General features: G+C 30.7%; 2 protein-coding genes across 6 annotated transcripts in view; one reads left to right on the plus strand and one right to left on the minus strand.

Annotated features, from left to right (window-relative positions):
• btsz (bitesize) overlaps positions 1-14631 on the minus strand; it is a 236261-nt gene that overhangs the window by 165115 nt on the left and 56515 nt on the right. For all 5 annotated transcript variants that reach the window (XM_076401545.1, XM_076401546.1, XM_076401544.1 and 2 more), the window contains exon 2: positions 10027-10254. In XM_076401545.1, coding sequence (XP_076257660.1) covers positions 10027-10254 — 228 coding nt within the window. The remainder of the gene's footprint in view (positions 1-10026; positions 10255-14631) is intronic.
• LOC143194829 (uncharacterized) lies at positions 4149-7252 on the plus strand. The gene is made up of 3 exons (XM_076401556.1): positions 4149-4344; positions 6728-6889; positions 6948-7252. The coding sequence occupies exons 1-3, from the start codon at positions 4150-4152 to the stop codon at positions 7179-7181; spliced, it is 591 nt and encodes a 196-aa protein (XP_076257671.1). The 5' UTR covers position 4149; the 3' UTR covers positions 7182-7252.

A 14631-nucleotide genomic window follows, 5' to 3' on the forward strand; every position in this document is an offset into this window, starting at 1 on the left:
GTTTGTAAGACTTATTTAATTAACATCGAGCTCAAACTCTCAAGTAACTTTAGAGACAGCTTAGCTGTTAATCAGTCAAATATTTTCATACGTTTACACATCACCAGAAAGATCCAAACGATGGGAATATATCTACCAAACGAATTAACTGTTAATTTGTTCCTACTATGCAAAAATAGAACAGTCTTCTATGACGTATGGTAACTGCCGCTGAAAAGTATCTACTACAATAGTTCCAAGTGCAAAATGTGGCAGATCAGTAGAGCAGAACCATACACATTAACACCGAAGCTGAAAATTCATGACCATAAAGCAAGATATGTCGCATTATGATCTACTAAAATCACATGGAAATCCATCTTATTTTCATGCAATGCTCAGCCACACTTTACAAAAGTTGTGTGGGTACACTATTAAGTTTTATTATTATCACATTACACTTGCTATTCTTCACCAGTAATATATGTTTAGTTACAAAAAAATGTACTGTTAGGACAGTAAAATGAACAATATTAAAAAATCAATACTAAAGAAGCTCCAGAATTTGATCTAATAACAAGAAGAGTTATTAAAAAAACTGACAAAAAACTGCATCAAGTTAATAATGTTATGTTAAATATGTCCCTAACACTTGGAAAGTAGTTCAAATCAATATGATTTTCAAACCTAGGAAATCTCCTAAAATCGTACCTTACTGATAGACAGTTTTTTTGTGAAATAGAGTGACAAATACACTAAACATTATAATGTTTCTTGTGTGTAGTATTGTATATAAGATTATCTTATTTATCAAGAGTATCCTGTGTTAATCATAAGGAAACAATTACTTCTGAACAACAACTCTCATCTCAACAAAATTCAATTTTGGTTGAAAAGATTGCGTATTAAAGCGAATGAGTCTAAATATACTGACATCATATTCCCATAGTGTAAAAGGATTTGTCTCTCAATAAATATTAATAACTATAAACTCCCGTAGGCAGAGAATGTTAAACATATGGAAATGCATCTGGATCGAGGCTTAACTAGGAAGAAACATACATTAGTAAAGAGCACCAGATATACGGTTGGTCAGATTGTTAAAATCTAGAAGAAAAGTGCAGAGTCTCTTCAGATTCTAGATCAATTTACATGTTAAACACACACAAGCTAGATAACATGTTTGTGTTTAAAAGCTATATATTTTCAACCTGTATTTAAAAAAAAACACGCTAAACGGTCTTCTCTGTAGGTTTGAATGCAAAATTAAATTTAGCCTGCAAAAATTCGCTAAAGTTTCATTATTATTTAATGCAATTATGCGGTTAACACCGAACAGCATTAATTTTAATTACCACATTTGCTATTCTTCACCAGTAATATATGTTTAGTTACAAAAAATGTACTGTTAGGACAGTAAAACGAACAATATTAAAAAATCAATACTAAAGAAGCTCCAGAATTTGATTTAATAACAAGAAGAGTTATTAAAGAAACTGACAAAAAACTGCATCAAGTTAATAATGTTATGTTAAATATGTCCCTAATACTTGGAAAGTAGTTCAAATCAATATGATTTTCAAACCTAGGAAATCTCCTAAAATAGTACCTTACTGATAGACAGTTTTTTTGTGAAATAGAGTGACAAATACACTAAACATTATAATACTTCTTGTATATAGTATTGTATATAAGATTATCTTATTTATCAAGAGTATCCTGTGTTAATCATAGGGAAACAATTGCTTCTGAACAACAACTCTCATCTCAACAAAATTCAATTTTGGTTGAAAAGATTGCGTATTAAAGCGAATGAGTATAAATATACTGACATCATATTCTCATAGTGTAAAAGGATTTGCCTCTCAATAAATATTAATAACTATAAACTCCCGTAAGCAGAGAATGTTAAACATATGGAAATGCATCTGGATCGAGGCTTAACTAAGAAGAAACATACATTAGTAAAGAGCACCAGATATATGGTTGGCCAGATTGTTAAAATCTAGAAGAAAAGTGCAGAGTCTCTTCAGATTCTAGATCAATTTACATGTTAAACACACACAAGCTGGATAACATGTTTGTGTTTAAAAGCTATATATTTTCAACCTGTATTTAAAAAAAAACACGCTAAATGGTCTTCTCTGTAGGTTTGAATGCAAAATTAAATTTAGCCTGCAAAAATTCGTTAAAGTTTCATTATTATTTAATGCAATTATGCGGTTAACACCGAACAGCATTAATTTTAATTACCACATTTGCTATTCTTCACCAGTAATATATGTTTAGTTACAAAAAATGTACTGTTAGGACAGTAAAACGAACAATATTAAAAAATCAATAATAAAGAAGCTCCAGAATTTGATTTAATAATAAGAAGGGTTATTAAAGAAACTGACAAAAAACCGCATCAAGTTAATAATGTTATGTTAAATATGTCCCTAACACTTGGAAAGTAGTTCAAATCAGTATGATTTTCAAACCTAGGAAATCTCCTAAAATCGTACCTTACTGATAGACAGTTTTTTTTGTGAAATAGAGTGACAAATACACTAAACATTATAATACTTCTTGTATGTAGTATTGTATATAAGATTATCTTATTTATCAAGAGTATCCTGTGTTAATCATAAGGAAACATTATTTCTGAACAACAACTCTCATCTCAACAAAATTCAATTTTGGTTGAAAAGATTGCGTATTAAAGCGAATGAGTCTAAATATACTGACATCATACTCCCATAGTGTAAAAGGATTTGTCTCTTAATAATTATTAATAATTATAAACTCCCGTAGGCAGAGAATGTTAAACATATGGAAATGCATCTGGATCGAGGCTTAACTAGGAAGAAACATACATTAGTAAAGAGCACCAGATATACGGTTGGCCAGATTGTTAAAATCTAGAAGAAAAGTGCAGAGTCTCTTCAGATTCTAGATCAATTTACATGTTAAACACACACAAGCTAGATAACATGTTTGTGTTTAAAAGCTATATATTTTCAACCTGTATTTAAAAAAAAACACGCTAAACGGTCTTCTCTGTAGGTTTGAATGCAAAATTAAATTTAGCCTGCAAAAATTCGCTAAAGTTTCATTATTATTTAATGCAATTATGCGGTTAACACCGAACAGCATTAATTTTAATTACCACATTTGCTATTCTTCACCAGTAATATATGTTTAGTTACAAAAAAATGTACTGTTAGGACAGTAAAACGAATAATATTAAAAAATCAATACTAAAGAAGCTCCAGAATTTGATCTAATAACAAGAAGAGTTATTAAAGAAACTGACAAAAAACTGCATCAAGTTAATAATGTTATGTTAAATATGTCCCTAATACTTGGAAAGTAGTTCAAATCAGTATGATTTTCAAACCTAGGAAATCTCCTAAAATAGTACCTTACTGATAGACAGTTTTTTTGTGAAATAGAGTGACAAATACACTAAACATTATAATACTTCTTGTATGTAGTATTGTATATAAGATTATCTTATTTATCAAGAGTATCCTGTGTTAATCATAAGGAAACAATTGCTTCTGAACAACAACTCTCATCTCAACAAAATTCAATTTTGGTTGAAAAGATTGCGTATTAAAGCGAATGAGTCTAAATATACTGACATCATATTCCCATAGTGTAAAAGGATTTGTCTCTCAATAAATATTAATAACTATAAACTCCCGTAGGCAGAGAATGTTAAACATATGGAAATGCATCTGGATCGAGGCTTAACTAGGAAGAAAAATACATTAGTAAAGAGCACCAGATATGTTGGGTTGGCCAGATTGTTAAAATCTAGAAGAAAAGTGCAGAGTCTCTTCAGATTCTAGATCAATTTACATGTTAAACACACACAAGCTGGATAACATGTTTGTCTTCGCCAGTAAAATATTATATTATCTAAGCGTGAAGCAGATCGGAACTGGTTTAGTTCATGTGCAACAGTTTTATTTACAATTTACGATTTCCTCGCGAATCTTCAACAATAGTTTTCACTGAATTTAATAAAGCTTTATATTATTTTACAGTTGGAATTATTATTCGCGTTATTTATTCGGTTACGTATTTAAATCTCTGTTATAAACGCTAATCTTTTATCAAATATTTTCGCGTTGCAGGTGGTAACAATTTGGTATAAATATGTTCAGCTTGAAAAATATAATGCATAAGAAAATAATTTGTGATAGAGTAACTATTAAAGTAAAATTATACAACATGCAGTTTTTCAGGTCGCTAGTTTTGCTGGTAGTTGTAGCTTCATCCATTGGAAAAGTAATTAAAATTAAAAATGGATATTCTACTGATCTCTTAATTTCTATCGATGAAAGTCAGTATATAGTAGCATCAAACTCACTGGTAAGTCCTAATATAAATGTATGTTACCTTTATAACTAAATTCTTTTTGGAGTAGTTAGTATTATTAGATGGTAATATTTCAATACCAGTATTTGGACCTTAAATAAGAAGCCTTTTCTAAGAGAATTCTTTCAATTTTAATAACAGCAAGTAGCGTTTGGAAGCTTGAAATCTCTCTCTATTTTTTATTATTGAAAATGTTGAATTTTTTAATCGTTTTCTTCAACAACAAAAATAAAGAATTTAATGTTTGAAATAAATAACGTTTTCTTGTACGAAGGTCACTATTTATATTTTGGGAATAGGAAAAAACAAATAGTTAAGCTGCAAATATATTTTTATTGTTAAAAGTACTCGCCACGATGATCGATCCACTTTTTCATACGCGAAAATTGGTTTAATTTTCAAGGCATTTATACCATTACGAATGAGGTATCTTCAAAACAAGATTTTGGAACGCTTCAATAGCTTCTTCCGGTGATGAAAATCGTTGACCGCGCAGTTTATTCTTCACAGATGCCTTGCGAATATATGAGAGCTCGCTTTGACATGATGAAGAACCATCCGGCGTCTCTTGTTTGTTTTATTTATCTGACCGAAGACTTCTGGCAAACAAATGGTTGTGTACCAATCAGAATTTACTGTTCTACGATCCTCTAGAGGCACTGTTGCAATATGACTAGTTTTCCCGAAGAAGCAGGCCCCCATTTTCTTTGAACTGCTTCGTGCACGAACAGCTTTTGTTTTATTTGGTTCATCTTGGAACACCCATACAGTCGACTGCTGCTTACTTTCGGGCTCATACGAATATATCCATGATTAGTCACCTGTCACAATTTTCTAAACGTCGTTCGAAGCACCGCGATTGAACTTTCGCACAGCTAAGTGTTCATGTAAAATCGCATATATGCTGGTTGAACTAATGCTTAGGGATGCCTCAATCTCACAATAGGTGACATGACGATCTTGCTTAATTATTTCGCACACAGCATCGACGTTTTCTGGCACAACAGCCAATTTTGGTCGACCTTTACGAAACTCGTCAGACAGCAAACTACAACCACGATTGACTTCACTAAACCAACGATACACAGTGGTTTTTGATGGAGCTTCATCGCCAAAACTCTAGTTAAATTGATTGATGAACTCTTATTCTGATAATCCCCGTCGAAAATCGTAAAAAATCATCGCACGAAAATGTTCACGATTCAGTTCCATTTCTTGCCGAGACGAAACTTTCAACTGAATATAAAATAAATAAATAGTGTGTGTGCAACAAAATGTTTTGAGTACGAATATCGTACGAAATGTCAAACTTTACGATGGAACCGTGAGATGGATTCACATGACAACAGTGTTGCCAATTCCTGTAATATAAATATTGACCCCCATATTCAGTATTCAGTTTTCATTTTTATTGTGATTATTAATATCATTTTTTTAAAAACTAACATAAAATTTATCTCAAACCATTTTTTCCGAGTTTTCTGCTTCTCTCATTTAAGAAAAGATTACATAAAATATATAAAATTTCTTTATTTAAGTGTTTTCAAAGTAGATTTTCTCGATTCTTGAAATGCATGGACGATAGTTGTAATCCTTAAAATAACGTCACCCAGGTGATGTCCAAGACATATTATCATTATCTTACAAATTATTAAAAGGTATTTTGTGAGGTATCTGAACAGATGTATCAGTATGTTGTTTCCGATAGAGCATAATTACAGTATGAATAAAGATTTCAAAAGCCGTTTATTAGAATTAGAACGAGAATAATCTCAATGTTTCATTATATCAGTACTTTTATATATTAACTTTAACTGACATTTATTTTCACTATTTTATCAACATTTTCGAAATTTTGCTACAATAAATATATTTTTACATCATCGAACTGGAAAATTTAGGAACTATAAGTTTAAAATAGATTGGCAGTATCGTTAATCTCTACCAACTGATTAAATTTTTAATTAAGAAGCTATATTTAGGTTTGTAATATAAGATTCAAAAAATGTCTTACACAAAAAAAAATTATACAAATTTGGATTTGCATAAAATAATTGAAAACATACTCTTTCAATGAATAATATTATAATACTATATATAATATTAATGATTTGGACATGATACATCTCATGATTATTGTTTGATGAAAATTATGTATTTATCAAAAATGCACTTAAATACCTTTCACATTTCCATTATCTATAAACTAATAAAAAATAAAAAGTACTTAACCTCTTAAAAATAATGCGAAAGTAAAATGAACAACTAAGTGGTGTCTTTTTATATTCCATAGTGTATTATTTTGAAATATTTTCGTTAAATAAAATAAATTAAATTAAAATGTTAATGAAATGAACGTTAAATGAAATATTTGCAGATAATTTTAAATCCATTGAATGAATGGTCCGGCTCCATTAAAGCTCTTCCAGTCAATGCTGAAGTTACTACAGGTCCTAAAACTGCTGTTAACATTGCAATAACTTCAACTAATGACGAATACAGTATTTCGTTATTGGACGGTTTTAATTTAGCTGCCAAGGTATGATAATATGATCCAAAATCTAAGTTATCAACGGTACTAATTATATGATATGTAGATTGTACCCATTGGCTCAACTAACTGTACGGCATCAGTATGTGCTGCCAATATTCTACAAGCTTGTCCCATTGAAGATCAAGTAGTTAACAGCACTAATGTGGTAGTAGGATGTAACAATTCACCATTAGTTATGGCGACATTATGTCCATTAGCAATTGTGGACGCCGATAGTGCTATTCAAAATTCACAAGTTTGTAGCAATTCGACTGGATATATGATATTGTTCATGTAATGCAACTAAAGTTGTTTTATATATTATAATATTTTTGTAGTTCTAAAATAAAATATCTGTAACTCATACAATTTTGTATTATTATATATACAATTATTATAATATTTGTTTGCCGAAAATGTTAAAACAATTTTAAGAGGTTTCTATGACTGCGAAACTAAGACTGATCTGATTTAACATTGATAGATTTAGAATCACATCTAGAATATAAAGACTGAATGACAATTTCTTTAAATGAAATATACAAGGACCAACTCCAAAATTAAAACAAACATTAAGATTATAGAATAAGAATAGTAAAGAATAAAATGTTAATAGATGTAGAAGATTGATGATACTCCTTTATTTTCAATTGTTTTAATAATATTGGGTAGAAGCTGAAATGGTAAGAAACAACGCTTAAATTAACGAAACTATTTTAGCTTATTTATTTGATTTATTGTATGTCATTAGGAATATAACAGGGTTTAAATGTCCACCAAATCTTTTCGCGGTAGTATGGATTTGAATGGTCCAATTTGCAGTGAGTCTGCCGCATAGACTCGGTCCCATTTTAAGCCATTACTAAAGCGGGCTATTGACATACATCCATCACTACAAAAAGCCCAACAAAACCATTCTAGCGGAGTCAAATCACCCGATTTAACTGGATCATTAATGCAGAATATCAATTGTGTTGTTTTTTATGGGGCACATAACATTCTGCTGGAATAACCCATTCTTCATATCTATGTGGTTCAACTTGGGCCAAAGAAAGAGGTTTTCAATATTCGGTAGAATTTCCTGTTAATGGGATATAAAAGAACGGACTTTTTGAATACATTCCATCATTAGTGGTAGTAGGATGGTTAACATATCCGATCATCAAAAAATGTACTTTGCCACTAAGTTTTTTCAGTCACAATTGGCGTCACTGTAAACACTCATTCTAAACAATATACTAAATCGATGCTGCCAAGATAGACCCGCACTTATTCAGTGTGGTAGCTGTTCAACAACAAACATTATTTTTAATAGATGACATTGTCCACTGTCCCAAACAAAATATGATCAGTACAGTTGGGTTGTAAATTGGTGACATAAAGTTGAAATCTTATAACTATAAAGTGTAATTAATTATCTTAAGATACTATTGACTTAAAACATTAATTCTAAAATTAAACATTCAGATCGTATCATGTAATGGGATCAGTATATACAGTATATTTATATTTGATAAGCTGTTAAAATATTCTAAAGTTAATACGACAGATGTAATAATTGAAAGGAATCCCGTATCCCCATTGTGCCAGAGTTCAAATTTAGAGTCTCTCTCACAGGAATAATGTACTATTAGAAAAGTAAAAGGAACGATACTTAATGAAACAATACTGAACAAGCTCTAGAATTTAATTTAATGACTAAGAGAATCTTTAAAATAGCCGGTAGAAAAGTGTATAAAGTATTTGATCAACTTTACATTAAAAGGCTAAAAATTATGACAAACAAAAAGTTCACATATTAGTTAACCAAATAAATAACTTAATATTAATATTATTATATACATTTTTATACGGTGTAGCACGTTGACAACAGGTTCTGTAGGCACTCTACTCTGCCTCAGTTATCTCCTAAAATCGTACATCACAGATAGACAGTTTTTTTTGAATTAGGGTGACAAACACACTGAACATTATTATACTTCTCATATACAGCTGACCAACAGACCCCAAAAAGTTCTATTCTGGCAATAAATGCCGACGATACGACTGTCTTATCATCTCAAGAGCATCCAATAATACCACAAGGCACCTATAACTTCCTCAACTTACTTACTCTTATCTCAACAAAATTCAATTGTGGCTGAAAATATGATTTATTAAGGTGAGTGCGACAAAATTTACTCTTCTTCTTCTCTTAGAAGGACTTCCCTCCCAGTAACAAAGAGCACAGAAGATTATTCAACGAAACGATATTATATAACACGTGTCATTATATAACGAAAATTACCAAATGTACTGTTGATCAGATTCTTAAAAACTAGAAGAAAAATGTAGTGACTGTTCGGGTTCTAGATCATATTAATGGAGACTTAAGAGGATTATCAGCAACACTAATTCAACGGTTGTGGGAAAATTGTGATTGATGATAAAACTCTGAGAAAATCGGAATATGATTAGCAAAAGATGGCAACTTGTTATGCACCCCACTGTTATAATCAAATCAGATCAGAACATGTTTAGCGACACAACCAACAACTTGAAATATTTGAATAACATATATTGTGTTATTTGGACAAAGATATGTTTAAAAAAGGTGGGAATTATTGCGTCATAACTCTTTTGTTTTCATCATACACCTCCTCAAATAGTGTTACTCATATCATTCTCCTATGTTCTCATAACATATTCGCACTATTCACCAATATTTTGATTTCATTAAGAATATTTCAGAAATCAAATTCAACAACTGTTTCGAACTAAAGAACAATCAGTCAATGTTGTATGTAAATGTATTATATCGTAAGAAGATTACTTCTAGGGAGCGTGTATTTTCAGAAATGTCACCCATTTTTGACTATAAATATAAAATATATTTGCCTGTAAATTAATTTTCGTTATGTCAGCTACTTGGCTTTTTAGAAATTTTGTATTAATAAACTGTGGTAGTCTGTGAAGACTTAAATGGGACTGAATTGTATATTTATAAAATTATTCAGTGAAGACTAAATAAGCCGTAACTATTCCGTAGCAGATTTTCCTAAACAATTAAAAGCAGCCATGGTCAGGGCAGGATTCAAAAAATTATAAATTAAATGAAAACATAATAACATCTTCAAATATTTAATCATGAATCGAATACTTACATTCGTTTGTAGCACACAGTGCAGACCCAGTCGGTTGCACGGAAGTTGTATTCTCGACAGGCTTTGCACACCTTTAATCTACAGGAGGTGCAGCAAGCACCCCGATTGATAACCCTGCCCAGATCGGACCTGCACCGCCCGCATGTCCTGTCCGGATCCTGGTAGGCTTCGTCCGACACCTTCAGCGCCCCCTTCCGGCGTAGGTTCTGTAGTTCGGCCTTCAGATGTCTGTCGAAGAAATAACATACGAAAATTAGTTACGCCACTATCGAGGATGGCCTTGAATGAGAAAACTGAAAGAAACGCCCACCGGTCTACGTTGGTTGAGTAACAATACTTTTTTTATATTTCATTAGTGTTTTATTATATAGTCGAGCTATTTTTATCAGCGTCATACCACGGGAGAGAGAAAAAAACATGATTGATAAAGCGTTTTAAAAGAAAGAAACAAGAAACAACGAACCATACCGCAAACTATCCCGTTCTCGTAAATGAATGGGAATGATTTACGCAATTTTATGGACTAATATGTTATACGAAGTAGGCTGAGTTTTTACACAATTGATCATTGTTTTTTATTCGTGTTACATACACCGATTTTTGTTTTATGATTGTTCGCCGAATATGGATGTGAATATTGGATTTTTAGAACACATTACGATAGTGGCTATATTCATTTTAGATTAGTTTTTGTATTATTATATAATACTTTGTTAAACTGTCAGAAAATACCCTTATATTTTCAACTAACGTATTTATTAAGTAGTAATAAATTTAACTTTAATAATTGTAATCGTCTATACACTGTATTAATTAAATTTCATTGAATTACAGACACTATAACATTTTTTTGGAGATTATCAACATAGAGCAACAAATGTTAACGAAAACTGAGAGGCTAAAACCTCACCGTCTGTTGTGCGTTTGAAGGTATCCCAAAAAAGTAAGGCAACAGTTCATTAACACTGAAATGTCTAGAATTTGATAATAAATACATAAAAACTATACAACAAATAATGAAAAAAAAACGAGTATCTAGACAAATCTTCAGGAAAATTTATCGTAACAAAGACAAAAAATGTTGGCCTATAAATAAATCTTAAAGGATTTACGACAGATGTTGTTACTGTATATTAAATCGTATCAAGTATCTTCACTTTTCAGTATGTCTCATATCTACAAAGTGTGAACAAAAAAATGCCTCGAAATTATTTAAATTAGTATCGAGTAAATCGAATTTGAGTGAAGTGGCTGAATGTTGCTTCGAATGCTGTGTGAAGCTTGTGGTAACCGTGCTTCATCCATTTAAACATATGAATACTAGTTTCGGCCTTTTAATTGTGGTGATTTTGCCACCGAATACAAAGATCGTTCGGGACAGCAAACGCAAGAACAATATGCCGAATTCTTCGAAAGCTTGAATCTGTGTGTCCTATGAATTGATGCCAAGAGGCATTCAAAGTAAACGCTTCCACGTAAAAATGGAAAACGGATTTATTACCTGGCTCTGGACCAGGTACATGCGTAGAAATTAAGACAAAGCCGAATATCAATGGATCCATGCTAATAATTTATATTTGGTGGCATCAACTTAGTGTAATATACTATGAGCGGCTCAAACCTAATGAAACTATCAATGGAGATCGCTGTCGACTACAATTGATGCGTTTTAGCTGAGAACTCTTCGAAAAACCACCGGAATACGGGCACAACAATGTTATTCTTCAACATGACAACGCTCGACCACATGTTGCAAAACCGGTGAAATCATAGTTAGGAACATTAAAATGGGAAGTTCTACCCCATCCGCCGTATTCACCAGATCTAGCTTCTTCTGATTATTGTATGTTCCGACATATAAATTGCACCCTGTCTGAGGCGCTTAAATTCTTAAAAATATACCAATAAAATATATTGTACCGATTTTTCACAACAAAGCTTAAAATTCAAACATTTCAAAACAAAAACATTTAAAATTAATTTATAGGCCAATAAATGATTATTAAATAAACAAAATTGGGTGAAATTTGAAATAATCAAACTATATAAAAGGAAAAATTATCCTTTAGAATTAAGTAACCGATTTCCTTAAAGAATTCAAGTAGTAGAAATTATGCTTTAACTAAACAGAATATTCAAAAAGCTCAATGATGAATAATTGCAGGGAGTTTGTTTGATTTTAATAAAATATTTCAAATTTTTAATAATATTTTTCAATATGACATTAAATAAATTGTTTTCGTTCAAAAAGCAAAAACAAAATGATACGAAATCGAAATCGAATCCTAAAATGGTCGACATATTTTGTTTAATTTTATATTGTTACAATAAATTTAAACTCTCGTGGTAGCCGGATACGTTCTATTAAAATAATTAAACATAATTGGCAACAAAAAACAACTATATAATCCGATATCTGAATATTTTAATTTAGCTAGACGTTGCTATATTTCTTTGTATCAGTATTATAGTATTCCTATTTTATAATTAATGAGGAATGAAAGTCAAAGTTATTAAAACCAAAATAAAATTTTTTAATATTATATTATTCACTCCGAAATCCTGTTTTCAGGTTTTGCAGCTAGTTCTCTATTTCTAAGGGAAAATATTTCTTTGTTATCAAATATTTGTGTTCCAAAGAATGTCTTTCATAACTCGAGATCATGTTAAAGCAGTGTACCCCATATTTACCTGACATTTAGGAACACTGGTAGTAATATTTCTATTATAAATCTTGAAATGTTTGACTGTATGTATACTAAAAACATTTTCGACATACGAGAGCTATTTTCATTGTTTTCAGCAAATAAAATTAATTGAAACAATATTAAATATCATCATTTAAGGACAGCAATGAAATTAATTCGACAATATCTTTCGTAATAAAATATGCCTGAATATTTATAAGTTAAACCTTCAATTAGGTCTTCAAAAGTTATTATTTCCTTAATCATATCTGTAGAAGAATGATCAAATGATTGCTGGTAGCCCATCATAGGACATATCATGACAATTTTACGGCATCCTCGATCTTTAATACTATGATGATAAAGCCGATAATGATAAAATAATAATAAATAAGATAAAGAAATATCTTACTAAATATTTCATTATACATTTTGTTGATATTTATTTCAAATTATTCTCAGTAGGAGACATGAAGTAAATGCACAAAGTACCAACCAAATGTTTCAGGTTGCAAATACATTATGTTATTTTATAAGCCAATAGTAAAAATAAATGTTGCAAAAACAATTAACAATAAAAAATAGTATTTATAGGAGAGGACTTGAGACATTTAATGAAATAATATAATAAAAATTGAAAGATATAACGAAGTCCTGACATTATGACACCAATTTTACCATCTCAAATCATATATTACACCATGAACGTGATAGAATGGAACCAATAAAGAAAAGCAGTTTATTTTTATTTAAGAATATAAGCAAATAAGTAACTTTATCACAAAAGGTTGATAGAGGCTGATTGTTCTTTAATATGTTACAAAAGGCATCTTCACAATTCTAAACAACTTTTTTTAATAATGTTCTTCTAGTGTTAACATTTGTTTCATTAATATGTTTATCAAAGTCTGACTTACTGACATTAGTTGAAAGCAGGATTTATATTGATAGTTCAAAATGTTACTTTTAAATATCGATATAAATATTAATATATTTCGAATGCATCCACAACGCTCCATGAAACATTTTTTAAAAAGTTGATCAGTGTTTGTGATATTTTTTATTATGTAATGTAAGTTAGAGACATTTTTATATGAGCCATTCCTTTTTGTACTATTTTATTTTCTTTTTATTTTAAGAGTGTGAACTTATAAAACAAACATTTCAAAAAATACGATTTTCTACTTCATAGAGAATTCTACCGGATAATTTTTGTTGTGCATTTTATTGTTTAAAAGTGAAACCTATTATTAATTAATTATAATACTAATAAAACTGTTTTCAATTTATTTTGATTATGAATTAGTAAAACATTTTTACAAAGGAAAATATTGTAGTTAAAGTTTAGCTTAGTTTTCAGCTCTTAATTCGGTTTAAGTCGGGTATTAGATTAGCGCGAGTCTCTACTCACTAGCTCATAAAATACAAAACAATAATCCATAAAACTCAGATCTATCGGACTCATGGAATATGGAAGTACAACTGTTGTTGTGCGTTGACAATTTGAAAATATACCACATACTTGAAGTCATAATGGGAAACCTCAAGAAATTCACCCTAAATACTGTAAGTATATGCCGGGTTTGTTGGCGCAGTGATCAAGGCGTCAGGACGGTCCTCCTACACACCCACGATAGTCGTGGGATCGAATACTGCTGGTGTATGGATTCAATTTATGTTTGTGATTGTAATCGTAAATATCTTTATAGGCAATAGTGGAAAATCCGACAACAGCCATCCAGTCACGTCAGTAACCAGGCTGAGTAAGACCGAATGCCTTCTGGGATAGTCTCCAAATTGGTCACTGCCCAATCGATAGGCTTAATGCCGTAGATCGTTATTCGAAATCCACGTTAAACTGTAGGCCCAGTCCAGATAAACTCACATTGGTAAAAAGGATACTTAAAAATATTAAAGA

Source organism: Rhynchophorus ferrugineus, unplaced genomic scaffold (assembly GCF_030347505.1).
Source record: "Rhynchophorus ferrugineus isolate W39M unplaced genomic scaffold, kcgeb_rfMv2 rfM4, whole genome shotgun sequence".
Lineage (NCBI taxonomy): Eukaryota > Metazoa > Arthropoda > Insecta > Coleoptera > Curculionidae > Rhynchophorus > Rhynchophorus ferrugineus.

Excerpts from the sequence above, each read along its gene's own strand:
- LOC143194829 (XM_076401556.1), top strand. The coding sequence starts at position 4,150 with ATGCATAAGAAAATAATTTGTGATAGAGTAACTATTAAAGTAAAATTA. Across the intron at positions 4,345-6,727 it reads TAGTAGCATCAAACTCACTG|ATAATTTTAAATCCATTGAA; the intron begins GTAAGTCCTAAT and ends AAATATTTGCAG. Across the intron at positions 6,890-6,947 it reads GTTTTAATTTAGCTGCCAAG|ATTGTACCCATTGGCTCAAC; the intron begins GTATGATAATAT and ends TATGATATGTAG.